Consider the following 25,012-nt stretch of genomic DNA (forward strand, 5'->3'; position numbering starts at 1 on the left):
TTCCCGATTTCTGGTCATTTCCAGATTTCTGTTAATTTCACTGTTACAGGTGATTTCCCGATTTCCGACCATAAACCAATTTCTAGTGATTTTCTCGCTTCTTTTCATTATTTCTCACTACGTTGCCCTAAAGGGCCGAAACCTCGATAAAATTTCTGCAAAACCCCCGTTTTCGGTCCGATACATGAGAACTAAATTTCAAACCTCACTGTACTTCCACCTACGTACTTACGTAATAGTAAACACGGACTAGGCGAGGTTATCTTAATCTATCGCTTCAATGAAAAATGTATATGCGTGTATTGGATCCGGATTAGCTCAGACATATATAAAATTAAAATTTTCGTAATTTTCAGAAATTTTGTTGGATCTGAGTGTGAGGTAATCCTCCTTTCGTCGCCAATATTCAATGTACCAAAAGCAAAACTCCTATCTTGACGAAATAAATGCAAAGCTTATTCCTATACCATTTAGCATATATGCCATGCCATTAGCCTCCAAATATTTTCTATGTTAATGTCAGTAGCAGTGCTATATAGATTTCGTCCAACTCGGCTCGTATGTCGCAAAATAATAATGAGTTGAGCAACTGAATAATGTTTAATGTTAAAAGTATTTTTCGGTCATTTGCATAATAAATAGTTGGCAGTGTGAGGTTTTCTTTTATGGCATCGATATAATGAACATAAAAAATTTCAAATTATCGTCATATTTCGGACTTAAGAACAACAGTTTTTTGAGCTCATACACAAACCATTTGTCACACAAACAATTTCTTTTTAGGGTAGGTTGTAGGTAGTGCTCCCGCCTACTTTGTTAAAGGGATTTGCCAGAATGGAATGTCAGTGAAACTTAGGCAAGAATTTACTTCTTATCTTTTTCAGCTGGTCAACTCATACAAACGAGTGAGGAGTAATGCTTACCAAAAAAGTACTTCTTTTCAATTTTTGCTTTGTTTATTAACCTTAAAAGCGAGACAATCGACCGTTAGTATAGATTTATCAGAATGGGGGATCATTTCTGATCGCGGAACACAGGTCGAAATCTAAAATCACGCCGGTCTAAACTATTTTTTGGATTCTCAGAATTTTGTAAATTTTTGAAGAATTTCTATAGAATTATTTTGTTGTTTTACAAATTGGAAATTTACAGAATTCCGAGAATCCAAAAAATAATTTCAACTGGCGTAATTTCAGAAACGAATTTTACGGTATGTGTATTCACCTAAACCAATTGGATACTACGTACGGATACGGACTGCAATTCAAACGACAACTCTGTGTCCAATTTTCCAATCATCAGGTTGATTTACCGTCTCTGTCAGGATTTAAGGTTTGAATCTATGCTACAAACTCAATACGCTTAAAACTTTGGTAAATAATGCACTCAATTGGTAGGTATACCTTTTCATCGTTTCATTTGTATTCAATTAACATCTAAAACCGGAAATTTTTATTCGAAAATGAAGTTTACTCGTTGTGATAAGATTTATGTAAGTCGAATGCAGCGCAACAAATATAGTTGTTGCTTCGTTTATTAGTACGGTTGTCAGTTCAGAAATTGAATATTTTTCAACTGAAATATGGTAAATTTTCATTTCAATTAATTTTGTACCTTCGAGCAGGATATATATTGAACAGAGTCCTTCCACAAGTATCAACGACAGAAACGATTTTATTCGATGTTTTAATAAATCACAGTGATAATGTTCTCGTCCAATCCAAATAAATCATTTCTATTAAGAGTGAGGATCTACCGACGTGTATAAAATGTGAGGGATGTCTTCATTGAATGAAAATCAATATTTTGTTCATCGAATGGTTTCTTTAGAACCTCATCTAAAATTGTAAAAATGTTTCCAGTGGAAATTTTCCACATAACGGACCGTACTACAGCAAAAATTGCTGCCTCTCATCAATAGCCATTCAGGTTTGATTTGGAAATTCTACGTTTGGTATTGTATGATAGTAAAGATAATAGTTTCCAATTTTGAATTGAACAGTCGCAATACTGAAATATCGAATTTGGATTACTTTCCCTTGTTCTTCGAGAAACTTGAACCGTACTTAGCATTCAGTTTTAAATGAGAAAAGAATTAAGTGAACCGCTATGAATAACTCTGGAGCCGTTTCGAATCAGGCATATGTTGATGATGGAGAAGGGTATGTCACTAGGTGTGTAGATCAATTCTTTAAATAACTTGGTTAAAAATAAAAATTAATTTGACTTTCCTGAACGTTATACTCTTTCGTATAAAGAATAAAAATTGGAAAAGAAGCGCAGTCACAAGATCATTGCGTCGAAGAAACAGCCGCAGAAACAACTGACACCGACTACAATCCATATTTGCACCGTAACGTGCAGCATCCATTAACGTAATGTAATTCTAATTTTCGCTTGAGAATTGCGTAATTTAATTTTCCTAAATTCCTTCTTAAATTCAATTTAGCAACAATGAAACGTTGGTTCATTTACTTAAAATTGCATTGGGTACCGGAATTTTCGCCATGCCTAATGCATTCAATCACGCTGGCTATTTAGTTGGTTTAATTTTCATTTACTAGAATTTTTTAAGAGACCTGTACGACGCATAAGATAATAGTTGGGCACGATTTTGCCGTTTTAGGTCTTCTTAAAATAATCAATGTGCACATGTGGCGCCACCATTTCGACCAAGAATTTTTTTTCTTGAAGACAGGGTAGCGCCACTGTGCATTTTAGCAACAGATTCTATACTGCCTCTTTGTATGATGCAACCATGCATTGTAAACTCATATAGACTCACTGGCAATAGTCAGTTAAGGTGATGTGATTCCTCCCGGCACTAGTATATACATCTGCAGGACCTTAGCACACGTGTGACATTAAATTCTCTTTGCCACTGGTGCGACTAAATGCAATGTTTATTAGTTAAGATGTACCAGTAAATTTCATAGAATTAAGTCGTCGTGCGGGTTCAAGCAAGGCTGTATACTTTGGGGAGGTCACGCAGATACAGATACGCGGGTTACACACCACAGTTGATGATAAAATGGCCGATTTCATACAAAAATTCACCTACTCTGATGATTCTCGTCGTCTTGATGATGTGGTGAATTTTTTGTATATGTAAAGTCATCAGAAGTGGTGTGTTCCCGCGTATCTAATAAAATGGCGGTCTGCGTGACCTCCCCAAAGTATACAGCCTTGGGTTCAAGAGGAATCTACACATGGCTAAATTGTTGCCTACATTTCGGGGCAAAATTATTATTATTTGGATAACAATTTTGGATTCGTATTCTTTTTGGAAAAAGTAAGACCATGGGTTGGTGTTAAAATGTGTTAGCTTACAGTTACAATTTAAATGTTTGTGGTGATGTAACCTCAGTCGGGGAAAACTCAATATTTCTCGAAAATTGACACATATTTTGAGTTTTCTTCGACTGAGGTTACATCACCACAAACATTGAAATTTTTACTGAAAGCTAACACATTATAACACCAAACGATGGTCGTACTTTTTCCAAAAAGAATACGAATCCAAAATTGTTATCGAAATAATAATAATTTTGCCCCGAAATGTAGGCAACAATTTAGCCATGTGTAGATTCCTCTTAACGACGTACGTAGATGATTAATCATCATTCATTACGTACTAATTAAATCCGATATTTATTGTGTTTGTTTTAAGAATCGTTTAGTGTCTGCCTCTATAGGTAGTCTACCTCTATGGTGTCTGCTTCAAAATCTTTTACTTCAGTTTTTTTTTACAAAAGTTTTAATATACAGCTTGTAAATATTTTTCATATGCAGAATGAGCACCAGCTGAATATCACCAGCTGGTGTACAAACAAAAACACTTTGTATTGTATACAATTCAAAGACAACCTACACACAGTGCATTTCTACGTTAACGTCATCTACGCGCACATAACACGTATGAATGAAGTAGAAGTAAACACATTGTTAAGAATGTGTTTTGATTGTTTATCATACAATAAGTGTGTGTTAGCAGATCCAGCTGGTGATATGCAGCTGGTGCTCATTCTGCATATGAAAAATATTTACAGGCTGTAAAGGGAAACATTATAACGAATGCATCGTTCAATCTTTGTTATGATTGTTGATGACTGATGACTGATTTTACTCGAAGTCCAGCCGCTAAGTTCATAATAAACTTAACGGATGCTTAGGTACTGAATTCTTCCCGTATGCTATCAAATCGCATCACATGGATCTTAAACGTACTTGACGATGATCTATTGTGTACTCGCACAATATTTCAAAGTACAATTCAATACACACTTTGTGTAAGGTATATACACGGGTCATGTATTATTTTACAAAAGTGCAGTTCGCCTTCTAAAAATAACATGAACGAATCGTATCTTAAGTTTTAAAAGTTCAGAGTTTTTCAGATCTAGAGGGTAAGGTAAAATTGAACTTTTCCAAGTATAGTTTGTATCTAGGGCTCGGAACAGATCGAATCAATCTGAAATTGATCTGAAATTTATCCGATCTGAAAATTTTGATCTGATCTGATTCTGATCTGAAATCTGAAGCCTGATCTGATCTGATCCAATCTGAATGATCTGAAGTCCCAAGAATAAATTCCAAAACTTGCTACTATTATAGAAGTATTTTTGATTTTATTAGTTCCCCTGCACTCGCGGAGCCCAGCAGTTCAAGAATTTCTAATAAATTAGCATTTGTTTATTTATTTATTTATTTATAGTTCCAACGAACAGGCCGAAGCCCAATTATACATTGAACTTAAACTTAAATTATAACTAGAAAGTTGATACAGCAAAATCTAAGAGATTAAGAAGAAAATTAAAAATTTAGAAATTGAAAAAAGTATATGGACATGACGGGGAAATTCTAAAACGGGTACAGTCCCTTAACCATTGACTTATATTCGTTATAAGACGAATTGAAAATGTCGTTGAGCCGGAAATAGATATTATGGTGGTGCTGCATGCGGTATACTGGTGAATTAAGCTTTATGTTCGACGATGGCGTAGGAAGGCAGAATAGGTGAAGACGACTTTGCCGAGTAAACCGTTGAGGTACTTGAGGTTTGATGCACGACGATAGACTAGTGGCAATTCTTCCATGAACCAGTTTGTACAAGAGCATTTCATCTAGCTCAAGGCGACGGGTTTCTAATGACTTCATTTTCAAGTGTTCCAGTCTAGTTTGATAGTCGGGTTTAATCCAGTTGAAACGATAATACAGCATCCTCGTAAATTTACGTTGCACCTTCTGGATTTGTTCTTTATATTTCACATAATAGGGGTTCCAGATTGTGCTACAGTACTCCAGTCTGCTCCTAACATACGTGTTATAAAGCTTGATCAGGCTAGCCGGACGTTTGAAGCTCTGAGTACTTCTAAAGATAAATCCAATCAATTGATACGACTTTTTCGTGATTTCATTGACGTGAGCAGCGAAGCTTTCTTTACTATCAAACGTGACACCGAGATCCTTTTTGATTGTCTTCTTTTCTATCGGCTTATCCTTTATGGAGTATTGATAGTTGATCGGTTGCGGTTTGCAGGTTACCGACAGCGCCGAGCACTTTTCTGGATTGAGATTTAGATTATTGCTATCACACCATTCCGAAAAAGATGAGATGTCCGATTGCAAGCTAGTTCCGTCTGCCAAACACTCGATTTTTCGAAAGATTTTGTTGTCGTCGGCGAATAACGAGCTAGATGAAGTGAAGTTGTTTAGTCATACCGATTTTCAGATTTCAGATTGATCCGAAAATTTCCAGATTCAAATTTTCAGTTTTCAGATCAGATCAGATCAAGCCGCAAGACATCTGGATCTGAAATATTCAGATCGTTTTTTTCCACATTCAGATCAGGTCAGAACGATCTGTTTCGAGCCCTATTTGTATCGAAACGCTTTAGCTTATCAGGTCGTACAGGTTTTTTTTTTGACGCAAATTCCTTTAATTTTGATTCCATCAATTCTTATACATTGGTATAGGTCGGCTTTATCGGCACAATCATCATCGGCATCATAACAAATTACTGTGTTCACATGCTGGTTAACACTCACTATTTGTTATGCAAAAAGAAAAAGGTAGAAACAAATTTGCTTCCTACGACTAGTTCGCGAAATGTCGTAAAAGGTCTAGCAATCAAATCGAAGTCAATTTCGAAGTTTTTTACAGGTACCCAGTTTAACATACCCATTAATTGCTGAAGCTGCATTCTTGTCCGGCCCGAAGTGTTTTCATAAGTATGCCGCAGCAATGATGTAAATAACACCAGCGAATGCGCTGGAAAACGTATTTATTTTGGAAAAGTTTTCTTTTAATGGAAATTGTTATTATTTCGCCAGACAAGTAGTGAATGTTTTCACCTTAGTGTACGAAATCGGAGCGTGCTGCATTTATGTCGTGTTCATGGCTTCGAATTTCAAAGAACTATCGGACTATTTTCTTGATACGGAAACAGACATTCGACTGATCATGCTGATCATGTTGTTGCCGTTAATTCTGATCAATTGGGTTAGTGTCCCTTTTTATAATGCTCTTCGGCTCAGGAAACAAGATCCATAAATTTCGTGAAAGATTTATTTCAACGTTTTGTGGAGCGCTGTGCGCTGACGGTGAGTATAGATTTTCCTTGCATTTTTCATTATTGTTTTCAGATCAGAAATTTGAAATATTTGGCCCCGCTGTCAACCATTGGAACATTTTTCACCGTTGCTTCCATCAGCATCGTATGCTACTACATCTTTCGTGAACCGTTAACATTTGATGATGGAAAACAGGCCGTGGGAAGTCTCAGGGGATTTCCATTCTTCTTCGGCAATGTTTTGTTTGCATTGGAAGCCATAGCTGTCGTAAGTATATCATTCAAACAACATTTAATGAATCGATGTTATGGAAAGGCTGCATCAGTAAAATAACAACTATTCTGAAAAGATTATGCCACTCGAGAATGAAATGAAAACACCGAAACGTTTTGTCGGTGTAACCGGAATTTTAAACCGATCGATGTGCGTCGTTATAGCGCTTTATGTTGGTGTTGGATTCTGCGGGTACCTCAAATATGGGCCAGAGATCAAACCATCTATAACGCTGAATCTTCCACAACAAGAAATGTAAATAAGACGAATTTTCAATTAGACAAAATTTAAAATTGGGTTGATGGTAAGGCTTCGGTTAATTGATGGGCTTGGGTATTTTGATGGGACATTGAATAAAAACCTTACCCTTTGCACTCCGAACTACTCATGTCCCTGTATCTCATTTAATTATTTGCTCGTAGATTAGCTCAGGCCGTCAAGACAATGATAAGCTGCGGTGTATTCATTTCCAACGCAGTGGTAACGCAGGTAGCAATTGACTTGGCATGGACACAATATTTTGTCAACCGATTAACGGAAAATTCCAATAAATTGCTGTGGGAGTATTTTTTACGTACGGGCATCGTGTGTATTACCTGTAAGTTTATTCAGAGCAGACAGCGCTTTTGATTCGTTTTATGAGTGTTTGGGGCAAGTATACACCAAATCGGCTGGTCGATTTGGTTTTATAAAATTGAGCTAAGCATTTTTATGTCCAAACTCGTCGCATACGTCGACCCATATATTTCGAATCGAAAGCGTGATCCGAAAGTTATTGCGAACCACTTTTTATCGATAAATATTTCCAGTTTTATTTGCTGTTGCCATTCCCAATTTGGATCTGTTCATATCACTGTTGGGTGCATTAACGCTATCCATGTTAGGTTTAACGATGCCTGCGATTTTCGATTGTTTGACTCAGTGGCACCACACGTCTGGATTGGCTAGATTTATTTTGATTTTGAAGAATGCGACAATTGCTATTATTGGTTTAGCGGGTCTGATTATCGGAACATCAATCAGCATGCAAGACATAATAAAAACTTATTTTGAGTGAAAAACATGGAAATTTGATATTTTTGGCCGATTTTTACTGAGATTACAAATCGAATTGTGTGGCTTGTGTCTTTGCTTTCGAGGATATTTCGATAGCTGTAAGCTTCTTCAGTTTTCCCCTGAAATATTCCACCTTTTCAAAAGAAAGTCAGAGCTTTTGAAAGCTCTTCAAAGCACACCAAAAATGTGAAACGGTGTTTTGGCTGTTACATTAGTCGTCACATTTTTTTTAAATTCAATTACGTTTCTGGCTTTAGTTCAAAATATTCAATAAAACCATCGGCCCGAGCCTAAATGGATGTAAATCTAAGATTAAGTCATGAAAGCACAAATAATTATACGAGGAATGAGCATCGAAACTGGTATGGTCTAATGTCGGCTCGGAAGACAACTTACTCATTTTTATATTAATTTTAACATAAATTGTAAGTGCGAGCCATATCTGTTTTATACTTTCATTCGATATGCACTTGCAAGGCTGTATACTTGGGGAGGTCACGCAGATGCAGATAAGTGAGATTAGGTACATACGAATACGAACGAGAGCATCCACAGAGCCTCAACTCTTTTGCGAACATTTCGTCAACAATCATTTTTTGGTTATGTCTCTATGGATTACGTTTTGACAGCTGAAATAACCTTGCAACAGACCTATAGGTCTCTTCCAAGGCCGTTCAAAATGTCAATCGTCATCCACAGAGAAGCCAACACAACCTCACTGTAAAGTTTTAACGAACAAAATTTGTTTAAGTTGCGGTTATGTTTGCTTCTGTGGATGACGGTCGGTTGGTTTAGGCCTGTCAAAATTCGTTTTTACCGTACGATGGAAGAAACCTATAGTTAGTATAGACTGTTATGATCAGAGCGATAAAACCGAAGACTGGTTATTATAACTTGCCTCGGGGTACTTGTCAAAGTATTTGCTTCTCTTTCAACGTGGTACGTTCAGAGCGAGAGGACAGAAGACCAGTTTATTTTAACTTGCCTTGGGGTGCTTGTGAAAATATCTTCTTCTCTTTCATCAGAACACTCTATTGGTCAAATCGACCTCTGTAACCACTGTAACTGCCTGGTCTACTTTGTCAGATGAATTTGTCATATCTCTATGCTCTCGTTCAGTTTACTCAACACACGCACACACATGAACAACACGCTTGTTATTTGTGACATAACTGACATTACTCTATCAGAATAAAATCGTGCATTTGTTTCGATTCTAGAGTTTCAATACGATTCAATAATTCACTCAAAACTATCGGGAAAATAATTTGCATGCCTTACCTTACTGAAGTCCAATGAATGAGATCTATGACTGACATAAAATTAAAGTCAATCTCTTCCAATTTGTTGTGCACAAGAGTTGAGTTGAGTAGAGTTGAGGTTAAACATTTGTTGTTTCGATTCGGTTAGCCAATGATTGGTGTGTTTTACCGGTTAGCACCATACTTAAGAGTTTAATTCACGTCACCGAAAAATGCTGTCCAGAAGTGTAGGGCGATCACTCGCCAATGTTTTTCGAAACCGTAGACTGTTCCATCAGTCAATCCGGTACATGGGCAAAGATGACGCAATACAAACATACGAATTTCCCAACACCTCCATGAAAGACGGAAGCGATTCGACGACTATGATCAAGTCCGCTAGAAATTCCTCTGAGTTTCTCAGCGTTATATCCAAAAATGTCACATACTTTTCGGCTGCCGAAACCTTGGCGTCATTGAGAACCCTATTTGAACTGCAGAAGGATACGACGTAAGTTCATTTTGGTGTAGAGTCCGGCAACAATCGAAAAGATTTTGAAAATTATTTTCTTTTACCATAGCACGTCGATCAGTCAGAGAGATATTGCTGTGAATTCGGACTTCGAAAGATTGTGTCGATCGCTGAAAAGAAATGCCCGAAAAATGGAGCTGAACGATGTGATCGAAGCGTTGAAGATCGTTTCATTTGTCGGCGTAAAGGGTAACAGTGAAATAACAATGAGCCTTTTGAATTTAATCAAACATCAAATCAACGAAGCCACTTTGGGTAAGTCACTTCAACGTTTCTAGCATTCACGTGAATCTGACCGACGAAAAACGTTCGCAACTTTCAGGTCACATAATTTTCCTAGGCTATTTGCTGGAACAAATGGAATCGAATCCATTAGTGGACGCACTGAAAATTGCGCTACCTACGCTACTGCAAGTTCAAATTTCGACCAAAATCGACCACGAAAACGTCGCACAACTAATTGAATTGTTACGATTCGTCAGTCAACGCCGGGTCAGCGATCCGTGCATCAGGAATATCTGTGCTGCGTTGAGATTGCGCGGTGAAGATTTGAGTCCAGAACAAGCGAGATATGTTGTATGGTCGTTGAGTAGCCCAACATTGTCGGTTCCCAAAGAATACTTGGACAAATTAATGGAAGATGCCATCAGAGCGATGAGCAAGGAAAAATTTGGCGCAGAAAATATTTTGACAATAGGTACAACGCTGAAAAAAATGATCAACAAGTACATGCATGATCCACACGAATTTGACAAATTCTACAACGAGGCGTTCTTCAATAAATGTGCTGATGCGGTCGTGATGAACGATTTGGGTTTCGAAAAGGCAACATTTATACAGCGTGACCTCAACAATTTGGGTTTCGTTCATTTAAATATGCTCAAGTACATGTTGCAGGAAATTGAAAAATATCCCCAACTCATTATCGAGTGTAAGCCGACCAGCTTTCTGACATTCATAGCTGCACTGTCGTCTGCGAATTACAAGCCCCACAATTGGGACAAAATCCAACAGTTGATCATGCGCAGCAATTTCATCACGGAGGAGAAACGACTGAATTTACCTTGGACTAAGGTGGCTTTAGAGCTTTTGTCGCTTGGAATTGAATGTCCGACGATTTGGGATAAAGTTTTTAGTAACGAATTTCTCGCAGAACATCTGACCCAAAGAAGAAGGGAACGTCTATCACGGATTTTAGAACTGTACCAGTGTCTTGCGATCACCGACTACAACGTTGACGGGAGAATAGATGAGAAATTTTTAACTGAAGCCAAAATGTTGCAACAGTCAATCCAGTTTCCAATGCAACGATATATTGGTAATTTTTTCGTTATTTCAATTATGTCATGCCATAGGTGGTGTCATGCCATGTTAACTCTAGGTTCACGTTTAAACTTGCCCCGTATGACAAAAAGAATAATTTGTGTCCACTATGCCATTTACTCGTGAGTCTTAGTCACATAATCTATGCTTAGTCAGTTTGAGCACATGAGCTCACGTTCTCATAACGTACTTTTGTCTAATCCAGGCCCTGACTGATGATAATGGGCGATACGCCTTTTGAATTTTTCTTCAGATTTCTTCTTTAAAATGAGCATTTGTTCTACGAGTCCCACCTCTAGCAGCCAGTTCGGCTCTGATTTAATCCAAAGAAACGATTAAATTTTAGGATTGTAATATTTACACATTGACCCAATCTGCTATTGTCATAGAAATTTCATTCCGAGATTTAGGAAAATAATGGATATTCTGTCGTGTTAAGCCAAAAACCCGTATTTGTGTCTTTGCTTTTAAGGAGCTTTCTTAATTCCACTTTTGGAATGGAATCCATTAGACACATACCTTTCCAAACCTCTCCATACAGAAAATGCGATTCGATTTTATGGCTTAACACGGCCGATACATTGATTTCATGTTGTGGATGCATTTCTTAGCATTTCTGATCTTTATAGTGTCAGTTACAATCCAATCCTATTTTGTTTATAGAAATGGCGTTCGGCGGGCCATCATTTGTTTGTACAAGGGTCAGAACGAAACGTAGCCACGTAATCCACCATGTCGTTGCTTTCGATAAGAAGACTATGGAACCGACACAAATTGACGGTGGTTTGAATAACGATATCTATTATGAAGATATTGCAACTGATGACAGCAAACAGTAGTAAGTTTTTGGAAGTTTTTTTTTTACGCTGGCGCGACAACTAATCTTTCGTTTCTGTTCTTTTTGCAGCATTGCTGTGTTAGCATTTCCGGACAGATGTTTCTGCATCAATATACCGATTATGAAAGCAACGTATGAATTGAAGCTCCGGACGTATGAGAAAATGGGCATCCCCGCCGTTCCGATTAATCTAGCAATGTGGAAGGAGATGCCTGACAAGGAGAAAATTCCATACATTCAGAGGGAAGTGAAGTTCAAGGTGACGCAATTGCAAAATGTCCTTCAGTAGAGTGTGTATAGTTTGTTAGCGATAATAAAGGAAGTTATTAGACCAAAGTCAATGTACTATTTCTGTTTCCACCACATCCATCACAGACACTTCTATGCCAATGACTTTTACTTCCTTCGCACTCAATCTATAACACATAACAGCGCACTCAAATCTAAATCGAAAATTGATTTTTATTCAATTCTATAAACTAAACATGGTGACTAAGGTTGCACAAAAGGCGACCCTCACTTCTGAAACGGATAATAGTCCAGTCCAGACTTTTGGTCATATTTGGGTTTCTCTTTCCTCTTCGCAACTTTTATCATTTCAATAACTTCTTTCCGGTAAGCGGGCGGTAGCATCTCTTCGTCGAGTGTGCATTCGATCGGTGCAGGTTGTTCAACTTTGAAAATATTTGTACGAACAATGTCAATATCTCGTTTGTATTCCTCCTGAAAATCCTCCAGCAAATGTGTCGCACAATCGAAATGCATCAGAAAGTAAGTGCCCGTGCGATGCGGAACTCCGTGTTGGCTCATTTTGTGTGGCAGTGGTCTTGTGCCGAGATTTTCCAGCTTTCGGATGATGCCGCCTTTGTTGAGTATGGTTTCGGCTGTACGTTTCAGAGTGGACACCAAATCGGGCTGTATCGATGGAAGTAGTGTGGTGTCATTGCTACATGTTTCAGTGATTGTTGAATGTGAATACAACTCACCCTAGCCATCTGTCGCAATATTAGTGATAGTTCGTAGGTCGGCATTGTGTTTGGATTTTTATTGTAAATAAAATGTGACGAAAATTCCAAGCACACACCGCTCTCCTGTGTACTTATGTCATTCAATCTTTTTCCCATGAAACTCTGGTGATCCCAACAACGATGGAACATATGGTTAGCAATTGCAGACAGAGACATGACTTTTGTTAACTCGGAGGTTTTTATATAATTTCTGATGAACTTTTACAACTTGCTTCACGATGGAGAACTCTGAAGCCAGGTTGCTTTAAGGAGAATTAAATATGTTTAGAAACTAAGAAGAAATGTAATAGAGTTTTCCCATATTTTAGTACATTCTTCCATAAAATTACTGCTGTCACTGCGTTTATTTTCATGTGAACCAACTTCATGTGGTGACATTTGTTCTGTAATGACAAATGTGAAGTTGGTTCACATGAAAATAAGCCGCAGAGAAGGATGAAAAAAATGTGGCGCCTCTACAGGCCAACCCACTTGTCCCAACACAAGGCTCTATAAAGACATAAAATCCTTTTAGTGCAATTGATAAGCAATGAAAGTGTAAAACAGGTATGGTCTATTGTCCGCCCGGAGGACATAAAAATTTGATTTTCGTACTTAAACGCACTCATTTCCATATTATTTTGACATAAAATGTGAGTGCGTTTAAGACGAATTCGCCGATCGACCATACCTAGACTTTCATTGTTGAAAAGGACCAAAAAAAGGTCGAACATTTACAAATCGGGTAGAGACAAACCAGTGATTAGATACTGTTTGGGATGTAAAAAAATGAGGTTTTGGAAGAGTAGCCTAAAAAATACCTCCATTCAGCCCTTCGAAGTTCAAATGCAGAGGCTTCTTGTATGATTTATTGTGAAGCGACGAATGAGCGTACAACATTGAGTATGTACTCAAATGAAAGCTAAGAGATCAAAGATTTTTGTCTACAAAAACATTCCAGAATTTTCCAACTTTTTTTAAAAATGACGTTTTAAATTTGAGGTTAAAGTTAAATATTTTTTGAAATTTGTTCACAACATGTTTTCTTCTTCACTTTTATCGTTTAGCACCCAATTACCAAACTTTTTAGAAACAAAAAGTATTTGGATGTGCAGCAATTGTGGCACCTATCGTAAATTTTCATTAAAAATTTGTACCATTTTTGTATGGCAATATTTTTTCGTAAATTTTTATTTTTTTTATTTAGGTGTAGTTGTTTAGGATAGTTGTTGGATAGGTGTGGATAGGCTCAGAGTGACTCTAAAACGAAAGAAACCAATGTTTTTAAATTTTTTAAAACTTTCGGATCTCGAATACGGCTAAAATATTCCACCCTCGGCGAACTTTGTCGAACACTACAACCAGCAAAATCGACTCAGAATAGAACAAACTGACAAATTAAAATGAAAAATCATATATTTGAATGTGTGTGTGACAGCTCCGTGTACTCGGGACTCTTAACGTCAAAAGTAAAGGGACTCATAATGTCAAAAGTAAAGGGACTCATAATGTCAAAAGTAAAGGGACTCATAATGTCAAAAGCAAAGCAAAGTTGACGTTTTCATGTTAGTGGTGTGTGTGATATAATTTTTCAAAGAATTTCGGAATTTCCTCTAGGTAGTCTACTTCTATGGACACCATCACATACTTCACATGATAAGTCATATTTTTTTTTTAATTGAATATGGAGTGTTTGGTATCGTTTGAAAGCTTAAAGTTTGCGCTTTCCGCCGCAGTACTCCACTCGGAAGAGTCATCGATGTCATAGAAATGGAATCTTGGCAATGGACCGTTCAAAATGGAAGGCCTACATCTAGCAGTTGATATACAATATGGCTCAATGTGAAGAATAAGAATATTTCGATCGATGACTTGAAATTCAGGGCAACAATGCCATATCAGCTTCATTGAACTTTCGTGTTGAAATACTTGTGATTGTGCTCGTGACAAGGACGTAGAGTGGATAAAAATTAAATGACGTGCAATGATCTGTTTCATGTTTTTTTTTTATTAATTTTAAGTTAACTGACTACAAGTGTACAGTTTGATAACAAATTCTTGATTTTTGAAAAGAATCAATACATTAGGAACATGATAGCAGGTAGTAATTTGAGCTTGCGATTTATCGTTGTGAGTCTTTACATCGAAATTATTCACTTTTATTTCCAATCAAGCAGTGGCATTTATATTGATCATCCTGCGTCTGAGGATCATCAGCGGAGAAAGTCAACTTCTCACACTTCTTGAAATAATAGCAACCGGCAATAAAATTACATAAAGTCATACACCTCTCGATGCAATGTTTCTTTCCAGTATATATTGTGCCATGAGGAAGGCACGACCATGATACACTTGCATTACCGCTGGCCAGTTGAGTGAATTCTGGATTTGTCGATTCAGCTGGTAATCCTGCAGCCAATGTTGTCGCAAATAGAATGAGAACAATCTTTGATGAACACATCTTTTGAAACTCTTAACTTTATTTCACGCTTCCAGTGAGAAAGTCAAAATCTTACTGTGCTGTTGAATGGATATACAGACTATTTTATACGCGTTGATAGGTACGAACTTTTCTTAGAATAAACACTGAATGTTGCTCAGTGTAATAAGTAGCGAGTCACATAGATGTAACATAAATAGGTAATAGAAACATTGCGATTTTCACTTTTCAACACATACTTTTACGTGCTTCTGGTCGGTAAATGCAACTTTTTGAGTACATTTTTCGCATTTACCGACCAGAACCTCGGACGTAATGTAGTATTACTTTACTAGGGAGGAAATGTGGCCTTTCCCTAACAAGGGAAAACCCTTTATCTCACTCGTAACGTAAAATAACATACTACACACGGGAAATAATTTGATATCTCTTATCCAGATGAGTAAAAGGATCCGATGGTTTCGGCCTATTACAGCAGTCTACTAATAATTTTCTTTTTTATGTCGAATTGTAAGTATTAGTTAAAGTCGTAATCTCGATTTTTCATGTTTCGGAAAAGTTTTGAGACTGATTTTGCCAAAAAATATTGCTGATTTTTACATGCTGAAATTTATAAGAATTCTTCAAAGTTTGTTCTAATCTTCACTTAGAGTTTGCGTAACATCTGGTGTTGTTACGAACACTCCGTAATATGTAAGGTTCGTCGCCGAGAAACACGTTTGTGATTCTCTACAACATCACGTAAACACGACTACAACATAAACAAGTTGGGTCAGGTCTGGTCAATACTATTATTGGATTTTAATGATTTTTTTTTCTTTTTAAAAATTAAAACAGTGAAATTAATAGACCATGCAATGCACTTGGTTATAAAATACACTAAATCAAGTTCTGAAAAATAATAGTTATTTTCATCATAGGAGAGAAACCACGAAATTACAGTATACGTCGACTTCGTCTCGACGAAACATACATACTTATGCAAAATAATTCTCGTGGGATACGAATTCACACACATTCTGTGATTGAGTGTGTTCTTTCCATATGATGAACACAATTTTATAGGCTTTATGATACGAAAAACAGAAAAAACAAAAAGAGCAAAAGAAAGTGAGAGAGTTAGCTCCGCCTTCGTATACATCAATTCAAAACAGGTCGCATGCGAGTAAAACATAATCTATATCCCTAGACCTGTTTACAAGGTCTGCTCAGAGAGAACTAAAAAACTATGGTTTCCGATAACTTTCGGCGCGTGATTTCGTCTGTTTTCGTATCATGAATCTTGTAAAATAATAATAATAATACCCAGTTGAAATATTATTAATATTACGCAGTTAAATTTTTCCACCTCACTGTCACTACCTAAAAGAGCATATCTACGTATTGTTGAAAACATTGCTCAAAACATTGGATATTAAATTTTTTCAGGATGCCCCAGTTAAACAAAATGTCTTGCAAAATGTTTAAAGTTTCCAATTACAGCAAGCGTTAATTCACTTGTTTAACTCGGTAGTTTCGGTGAAATTTACAAGAACATAGTCAAGGCTGTAAGCTTTGGGGAGGTCACGCAGATACAGATACGAGGGTGACACACCACACTTGATGATAACATGGCGTATTTCATACAAAAATTCACCTACTGTGATGATTGTCATCGCCGTGATGATGTGGTGAAATTTTTCTGTATGTAAAATCTTCAGACGTGGTGTGTTCCCGCGTATCTAACAAAATGACGGTCTGCGTGACCTCCTCAAAGTATACAGCCTTGGCAATTAGTTCGGCTAACTGTAGATAAACATAGTGACATAAGCGAAACATTTCGCAACAGAATCACCAAAAAGAGCCTGCTTTGAGGTGAACTTGTGGTGAATTTATTGTTTACCGATACACAAGTATATGTGTTCGCATCATAGGAAGTTCACCAGAAAGTTGGGTCCTGTAATTTCCGTGATCCGCTGAGGATCATGCCCGCACGTTAGTAAGCGGGCGTGACGCAAGTCCACTACAAAAATAGTTATTTGTGTATCTGTGGACGATTGTTTTTAATCAATTTCGCGAGTTGTAGCCCGAACGAAGTGAGACACATGAAAATGTTTTTGCACGAGTTTGAATGTGTGCGAGAGTGTATATCTGAGTGTGAAAGTTTGTGGAACGAGTGGAGCCGAAGGTGGAACGAGTGGAATAATTCACACGAGGCATACGGGCATAAAATCCTTTATAAAGCGTCGTATTGAGAGGTTCATGTCTTTTTGTCGTTTCGCAAATCGTAGCTATGTAAGAATAGAATAGGTAGGATGGAATCAATCCTGCACCTAATAGCCCGGTGTTGAGGAATTTCGCGCCGCGTCATTTACAATAACCCACAAAGTGACATTTTCCGTATACAGAATGTGTCATTTCGTCAATTATTGTAAATGACGCAGCGCGAAATTCCCAGCAGAATAGCCCATCTGGGCCGGTTGTGCATCCTCAATCAGATCAAACTATTTTTGACTTGAAACTTAATGTACTGCTAGTCATGATTGTGATAGCATTTCGACCTTTTTATGGTAACTAAATGTTCACACCACGTGATCAAACCACTGGACCTTGACACCGAAGCCAAATTTAAAATTGTAAGTTTTGTATCGGCAGTATTTGTCAATCATTTCAGGTTAATTCTAAATATTTTAGCCATCACCTGACCTCTAATTTGACTACTATCACTGCGACTATGTAGAACTTTCTAATCGGGACAGAGTAAAGTTAACCAGGTAGGAGCACCGATTTGACTAGTGTTTTCAATTTTTGTCAGTGTTCATTTGAGTTCATTTTCATACAGTGAATTAGGTCCCTTATTTGACGTTTCGAAAATGAATCGCTACTGCTTGGTTTATTTTACTCTGCCGCGTAATAATTAATTGAAAAATAATTTTTTGCAATTTTGTCCCTAAAGTGATCAAAAATCACGCTCAAATGTCTAGCCATCCAAGTGGTTCAAGTCAAAGTTCTGAAACCTCGGTCCAAGTAAACCAGAAATTCCATCAAACGGACTCTTCAAAACATGGATAACATGCTTGATGGCGTTTGTTATGATGTGTCAAATGGCACGTATTTACCATCAAAAATACCCCAGTGCAAGTGTGACAATCTGTACGAGAAACGGATTCTTTAAGTTGTGTGCCTTCTGTCTGTAAAAATTAGTTATCAAAATGGATATTACTCAACTTTTCAAAGCGAGCATTAAAACGATTCGTCTGCGAAACAAATCAGTTCCACCACTCGACAAAAATCGCATTTTGAAGAAGACTACGAAAACCGATTTCACCATCAAAACCCTGGACATTTGCCATCAAATCACCCAGTTGAAGAATCTACTGATTGAAAACCGTTCGGCGTATATGCGATTTGGATGTCACCTGAAATCGTCCACCCAAATGACCGACGAGGAACGTGATATCATCGACAGCGAATCGGAGAAAATAATCGGAATCTGTACGCAATTTCTAAATGATTTGAAATTAGAGGTGAAACGGAAAGTCTGCAGCAAACAGGAAGCGGAACACATGCAAAACGTACTGGAGCTGCTATCGTCGTACCTGAAGGACATTTTCAACATTTACAACAAACAGAAGGCCTACCGAATGCAGTACGAACTGGAAACGTACAAATTGCTAAAATTGGAGTCCAATAAAAAATTGATTCCGGTCATACCGCCCAGAGAGCGTATACGATTGGACTATGATGAACCACCATCGGAGGATGACAACGGTATGGATGTGCGACACGACCGAAGCGAATCAGAACGCAGGCGACGAAATAAAATGGAACTGGACGATGATATTGCCAACAGGCACGCATTAGAGCAGGAGGAAATTAGCGCGGAGGACATTCAAATGTTTGAATCGGAAAATGTTCAACTGTACAGAGAGTTGAAAGGGCTGTCCGATGAAGTAGAGCAAATTGAGAAAAATGTGGTGGACATAGCCAGATTACAGGAAATATTTACGGAAAAGGTAATGTGTGAACTGCCAACGAATGTTTGACAAAACTTAACTTAACCTTAAGAGGCGAGTATTCTCGGGTGGTGCCTTTGTATCCTTTGTTAGATTGCTACATTTCACAGTCCCATTAATTTCTTGACACTTACCTCTTCAGGTAATCTTTCTTCTCGTTCTGTCTTTCGCCTCGATTCTCATTAAATTTTCTCTCTTGCACAGAGCCCTTGCCAACTGTATCTCACACACGATAATTTCAAACATTTCCGTTTCGCAGGTATCTGAGCAGAAAACCGACATTGAACGAATAGCCAATACGGTCGTCGGTGCCACCGAAAATGTCAAGGACGCCAACGAACAAATAAAGCAGGCAATTCAACGGAACGCCGGCCTACGCGTCTGGGTACTATTCTTCTTGTTAGTCATGTCATTTAGTTTATTATTCTTGAATTGGTACAATGATTAAACGGCTTCGCCAGCCTGTTGAAGTGCTGTGTCGTGTGCCAACTGTTGATGTGCATTTAATTTACTTAAGCTGGGAAACACTTGACTGCACATCATGCATGTGTGCTTCTTCCGCGACGCAATTCCTAAGTGAATGTTCATATGGGCTCGCATGTTTCCGCCGCTGGCGAATCGATTCAGACATATGGAGCATTGCCACTTTTTCTCGCCAGTATGCGTCAACATATGTTTGTTTAAATGTGATTTGGAACGGGATTTGTGGCCACAGATCTCGCATTCTGAGTCTCGAATGTCGCGCTGTTGGAAGAGGAAAGAAAATGGGGAAGTGAGATAGACGAACTCAAAATTGAGAGGAGACGCACTCATTGAATTTATGGTTTAAATGGAATTAAATTGATCAAATGAAATGCGTGACCCCCAGCTTCAAATTGTGTAACTTACATGCATCCTCATGTGCATTCGCATCGACGAATGATGGATGAATTGTTTACCGCAAAGATCGCATTGGTAAACCTACAAATGGAATTAGGATTGACTTGGTTCAGTCGCAAAATTTGTAAGGGGTTTGTTTTACCTTCTCGCCAGTGTGGATAAGCATATGTTGACGGAGAAAAGAGCGTCGTTTCACTTCTTTACTACAAATTACACATTCTAGCGGTTTTCTGAAAAATGAAAGTAAAGCGAAATTGTCAGTTCTCGAGCAGTATCGGTAGCAAGGGGAACAATTAGATTTTCAAAAAATCGTCTGACTTTAGACATTTTAGAAGTTTTTGAAGTAGAATTGGTTCGAGTTTCTTGCGTGGTACGAGGTGTAAGAGGAGTCCGAAATGGATTACAATGTCGATAGCAGATTGCAAGTAAATTCAGCGAACGAACAAGTGTAAGGTATTCTATATTTCGATAGCAGAGGCCGAACTGGCTACTGAAGAGGCGCCAGTATGGGAATTTCAAGAAAATATTGAAAGGCGCATCTGGCATAGCTACATCGCCCTGTGGGACCTGATGAAATTTTCAAACTAATTTGAGTCATGCAGGCTGGGTAGTCCTTTAAAGGAGACTAGGTCAGTATTACGTAGAAACGAATGACTATTTGTCACGAGATCTGAAGAGTTTCTGCAACGAAATTCGATTCGTGCAAAGCATTGACGTCGTAAGTATAAATCCTATCGTCAAAGATCGTACCACTGAGATTGTAAGTGTTTCGAGAGATATGGAGCTTCTCTGTGTTGTCGGATGGTACGCAACGCTCGTTTTAACGTTAAACACATTACCAAAGAGTTACCTTCTTACTAATCAGATTGTCATCAATTTATCAATCATCGATGGATATCCCGAGGGAATAATGATTGATTGTTCACACTGGACCTAAGTAAACTCGAAAAAAAGTAATTTAAAAAGAGTTCTGTCATACCTTGTGGCATGTAGATCCATATGCTCTTGGAGTTTCACTTTGCCAGTACAGACAATACCGCAAATCTCGCACCGTTGATCATCGAACTCATGGACAGCCTCTATGTGTGCCTGCAATCGTAACGTATTCCGTTTAGTTACTGAATTTATAGTCAATTGAAAAGTGCAGTCTGACCTTAACATCGTCCGTGGTGTAGAATTTGCTCAGACAAATTTTACACTTTTTCGTTGGTTCCGATTTCCTCACTTTCATATGGTCCACAAACGGTCGATTTTCTTTGGGCGCCGAAACTGGTCCTTTCAATTTAACGATCTTTGGTATTTTCTTGGCTATCCGGCCATGAATTTCTTTGCTGTGTGCGTCCATTTCCGCCAGGCTGAAATCGTTAAGCGAAATTTAGATCGGCGAAAAACTAGTGAACTAGTGTTGCAAGAACAGGATTACCTCTTAAAATTTGTGTTGCACAAGTCACAAGTCATTGTAATGCAGTCCCCATAATCGAAATCATTTTCCTTCGAATGCATTTCTTCCAACAATTCTTCCGTATCGCTCAAATGACTTTCAAAATATTCCTCATCCAGATTCTCCTGCTCTTCGATAATTTCATACTCTTCCAGGCACTCAACATTCGCATCGTCCATGTCGTATTGGTAGGATTCGTCCAGATTCTCTTCTTCATCGAGTATTTCGATTTCCAATTTGACGTCCTCATTGTTAGCCATTTCCTCCAGAATGTTGGTCTGAACATATGGCGTTGTTTGATTGTCGTCAACGTCGGTGACAATGTACCGGTGGGTGGTCGGTTCTTCTAATACGGTTGGGCTTTCTTTGAAGGCTTCCATGGACTGGACACTGGCGTGTAGGAGTTCTCTCAATTCGATCTGTACCAATTTGGCTGTTATGTATGCCTTGTCGAATTCATCGATTTTGGTCATGCAACATTTGCATATGATTAGCTTCTCAAAAGATTCATGCTTGACCAATGGATATCCAATGAATTTTTCGATATACTTCAGTACCGGTGTGTCGCTGTGTGCTGTGTTGATTTTGAGCAGATTTTCGCTGAATATTGATGTATCCTTTCGGCACACAAAACATGATCGGACGTCAATGTTTATGGTGCTCAATTTCTGATCCGTTTCGACGGTTGACGTTTGTGGCACTGATTTCGGGGATTTTGGAGATGCCTTCAGCAGTTGCCTTTTCCTTAGCTGCGGCATTTCGTTTAAAAGAGTTTTATGCCTTGGTTTGTGCACAATTAAACGTTAATGTCAGTTGAAAAGTAATGCTTTTTGAAATTTTTTTATGAAATTGGAGCCAAAGCAGTGTTTTTTGATGTCAGCTGTCACAAAATAAAGCTATACCATGAGTGTACAAGTTGACAACGCTGCAGTGTAGCCATCACTGAATGTTAATGAATGCGTTTCAAGTGCTTCGACAGGAAGAGGCTATGATTCAAGGTTCCGAAAGAAATTCAAACAAATCTTCTTTTGCTTGCCGCTCGAGTGATGAAGTAAGAAATAAGAATTTTTTTTAGGAAAAGGAAACAAGAAATCATCTCCCTCAGGAACATCAGCTATCAGTTTGTTTAAGAAATACAATGGTTACAACGGTTACAATCAGGGCACATAATTAAAGCGTTTTATAACAAGGTGTCATTAAACACACACCACCGACATCACCACTGACAGCACCGACAGCACGTCAATCACGGAACAAGCTGTATAAACGTCACACAAAAATTATAAACAAAATCAAAGGTTGGAATGTGATTGTTGCAACAAAGGTGTTTAGTACTTTTTAAGAAACTTATTAATCAATCGAAACAACTAAACTATGGCTGACGAACACCAGAAACACCACAGTCAAAATCAACACAGTGACAATTGCGAAGAATTCGAGGATGCCTCCGACAACGTGACGAAAACTAACAAAGAAATCATCGATGAAATTGTCGATCAACAGGGCTCATTGAATTTGAACGCCGACGATTCCGAAGACGATAAATTTGATGATTGCATTGAAGCACAGCCGCTGGCTGCAGACCCGGATCCCGAAGCGTCGCAAAAAGACTACGAGAGCACGTTAACCGAGGACGAATTGAATGCGAATCTATTGCAGGCGAATGAATTCAAGAAAACTGGCAACGATCACTACAAGAATGGGGACTTTTCGGCGTCGATAGATAGTTACAGCAGTGGAATTAGTATTTGTCCATTGCGATGCAGCAGTGAGAGAGCCATTTTGTATGGAAATAGATCGGCGGCCCATTTACAGCTCAGCAATAACACACTGGCGATTGAAGATTGCAGCAAAGCGATAGATTTGAATCCGAAGTACACCAAGGTGTTATTAAGGTAAATTAATTTTGATTCGGTACATGAGTGTCGTTCACTTTCATCGTTTATCATTCACCTTCATCTTCAAACGACTAAGCGCCTCACCTCTCTATCTTTTTGCAGAAGAGCCAAACTGTACGAAGAAAACGATAAGCTTGACGAAAGTTTGGAAGACTTCAAGGCCGTGTTAGAGATGGATGGTAACTGTACGGAAGCTCGTCAAGCCATTGTCAGACTGCCGGTTAAGATCAACGAACGCAATGAAAAGCTGAAGACAGAAATGTTGGGAAAATTGAAAGATTTAGGGAACATGATTTTGAAACCATTTGGACTATCGACAAATAATTTCCAAATGCAACAGGATCCAAACACCGGATCGTATTCGGTTAATTTTAATCAAAATCCAAAGCCTTGATATTTACGATTACGTTGGAATGGAGTGCGCGAAGGATTGATGGCTGGCTGTTGAAAATAAAACATTTTTTTCCAAATAAAAATTTCCTTTTCCCTCGTTCTGTTACTTTTATTCTTCTTCGACAATATATTGACTGGACATCAATAGACCTTTTTTTCATTTATAACGTGTACACTTGCATTTGCTGTTTATCTCATCACACAAAATGCAGGCCACAAAATATTTTCTATGTTGCTAGGAGAAGTGCTATGTTGGACTTCATATTAATATAATTATGACGATTGTTCAGTATCTCCAACTAAAATTATCATCTAAGCACCGTTACTTGTCAGTAGGGCTCAAAATTATGAGGACGGGATGGCGCGTGTGGAAATTTTGTTTTCTTCCCGGTATCCGAGTCAAATTTCCCGGTATCTAAAATGGTAAATTTGATTTTTCGCCACATAATTTTCAAGTTTTTAGGTCTTTTTTCTTCTAGAAAAAATACCCTATTATGGCCGGTTTGTCTGTCTGTCTGTCTGTCTGTTCAACAAATTTGGTAGTTTTGGTAGCTCTCAGTCGGTAGTTGGTAGTTTCGAGCTGGATTGACATTCAAAATTGCAAAGCCACCATGAGCATATCAACACCAGGCAAATAATAATTATTTGTTATCTGATCACCGATAGCTCACAGTTAACATTGCAATTCGAAAATTTGGTAGTTGGTAGTTGGACTACCAAGGCTATAATTGACTACCAAACGTAATTTTTGGGGAAGAGATGTTTACTATTCGAGAACTACGCACCGACTGACGAAATTATTCTACATGCTCGGCTATTTATAAATCGGAAATTTGGTAGTCGGTAGCTTTGGTAGTTGGTAGTTGCGAGGTGGATTGACATTCAAAATTGCAAAGCCACCATGAGCATATCAACACCAGGCAAATAATAATTATTTGTTATCTGATCACCGATAGCTCACAGTTAACATTGCAATTCGAAAATTTGGTAGTTGGTAGTTGGACTACCAAGGCTATAATTGACTACCAAACGTAATTTTTGGGGAAGAGATGTTTACTATTCGAGAACTACGCACCGACTGACGAAATTATTCTACATGCTCGGCTATTTATAAATCGGAAAT

General features: G+C 38.1%; 6 protein-coding genes across 6 annotated transcripts; 4 read left to right on the forward strand and 2 right to left on the reverse strand.

Annotated features, from left to right (window-relative positions):
- Window positions 1-1,604: 1,604 nt before the first annotated feature.
- LOC119072872 (proton-coupled amino acid transporter-like protein CG1139) lies at window positions 1,605-7,903 on the forward strand. The gene is made up of 10 exons (XM_037178179.1): window positions 1,605-2,174; window positions 2,259-2,375; window positions 2,450-2,540; window positions 5,977-6,072; window positions 6,164-6,249; window positions 6,334-6,502; window positions 6,646-6,840; window positions 6,923-7,101; window positions 7,269-7,444; window positions 7,656-7,903. Exons 1-10 carry the CDS (start codon window positions 2,110-2,112, stop codon window positions 7,901-7,903), a joined length of 1,422 nt encoding a protein of 473 aa, XP_037034074.1. The 5' UTR covers window positions 1,605-2,109.
- A 1,112-nt stretch (window positions 7,904-9,015) lies between these two features.
- Window positions 9,016-12,181, forward strand: LOC119072878. Its single transcript, XM_037178192.1, has 5 exons — window positions 9,016-9,654; window positions 9,725-9,930; window positions 9,998-10,993; window positions 11,662-11,836; window positions 11,906-12,181. Exons 1-5 carry the CDS (start codon window positions 9,377-9,379, stop codon window positions 12,123-12,125), a joined length of 1,875 nt encoding a protein of 624 aa, XP_037034087.1. The 5' UTR covers window positions 9,016-9,376; the 3' UTR covers window positions 12,126-12,181.
- A 97-nt stretch (window positions 12,182-12,278) lies between these two features.
- On the reverse strand, window positions 12,279-12,984 carry LOC119072885 (probable 28S ribosomal protein S6, mitochondrial). Its single transcript, XM_037178205.1, has 2 exons — window positions 12,823-12,984; window positions 12,279-12,751 (listed from the first exon to the last, which is right to left on the reverse strand). Exons 1-2 carry the CDS (start codon window positions 12,958-12,960, stop codon window positions 12,353-12,355), a joined length of 537 nt encoding a protein of 178 aa, XP_037034100.1. The 5' UTR covers window positions 12,961-12,984; the 3' UTR covers window positions 12,279-12,352.
- Window positions 12,985-18,346: 5,362 nt separating this feature from the next.
- Window positions 18,347-19,772, forward strand: LOC119072901 (syntaxin-18). The gene is made up of 2 exons (XM_037178226.1): window positions 18,347-19,278; window positions 19,538-19,772. The coding sequence occupies exons 1-2, from the start codon at window positions 18,475-18,477 to the stop codon at window positions 19,724-19,726; spliced, it is 993 nt and encodes a 330-aa protein (XP_037034121.1). The 5' UTR covers window positions 18,347-18,474; the 3' UTR covers window positions 19,727-19,772.
- On the reverse strand, window positions 19,678-22,541 carry LOC119072891 (zinc finger protein 112-like). Its single transcript, XM_037178218.1, has 6 exons — window positions 21,581-22,541; window positions 21,311-21,512; window positions 21,137-21,246; window positions 20,300-20,387; window positions 20,167-20,238; window positions 19,678-20,022 (listed from the first exon to the last, which is right to left on the reverse strand). The coding sequence occupies exons 1-6, from the start codon at window positions 22,354-22,356 to the stop codon at window positions 19,723-19,725; spliced, it is 1,548 nt and encodes a 515-aa protein (XP_037034113.1). The 5' UTR covers window positions 22,357-22,541; the 3' UTR covers window positions 19,678-19,722.
- A 286-nt stretch (window positions 22,542-22,827) lies between these two features.
- On the forward strand, window positions 22,828-23,972 carry LOC119072914 (tetratricopeptide repeat protein 1). Its single transcript, XM_037178236.1, has 2 exons — window positions 22,828-23,493; window positions 23,599-23,972. Exons 1-2 carry the CDS (start codon window positions 22,973-22,975, stop codon window positions 23,888-23,890), a joined length of 813 nt encoding a protein of 270 aa, XP_037034131.1. The 5' UTR covers window positions 22,828-22,972; the 3' UTR covers window positions 23,891-23,972.
- The last annotated feature ends 1,040 nt before the right edge of the window (window positions 23,973-25,012 follow it).

The sequence above is a fragment of the Bradysia coprophila genome, chromosome II (assembly GCF_014529535.1).
Source record: "Bradysia coprophila strain Holo2 chromosome II, BU_Bcop_v1, whole genome shotgun sequence".
Classification (NCBI taxonomy): domain Eukaryota; kingdom Metazoa; phylum Arthropoda; class Insecta; order Diptera; family Sciaridae; genus Bradysia; species Bradysia coprophila.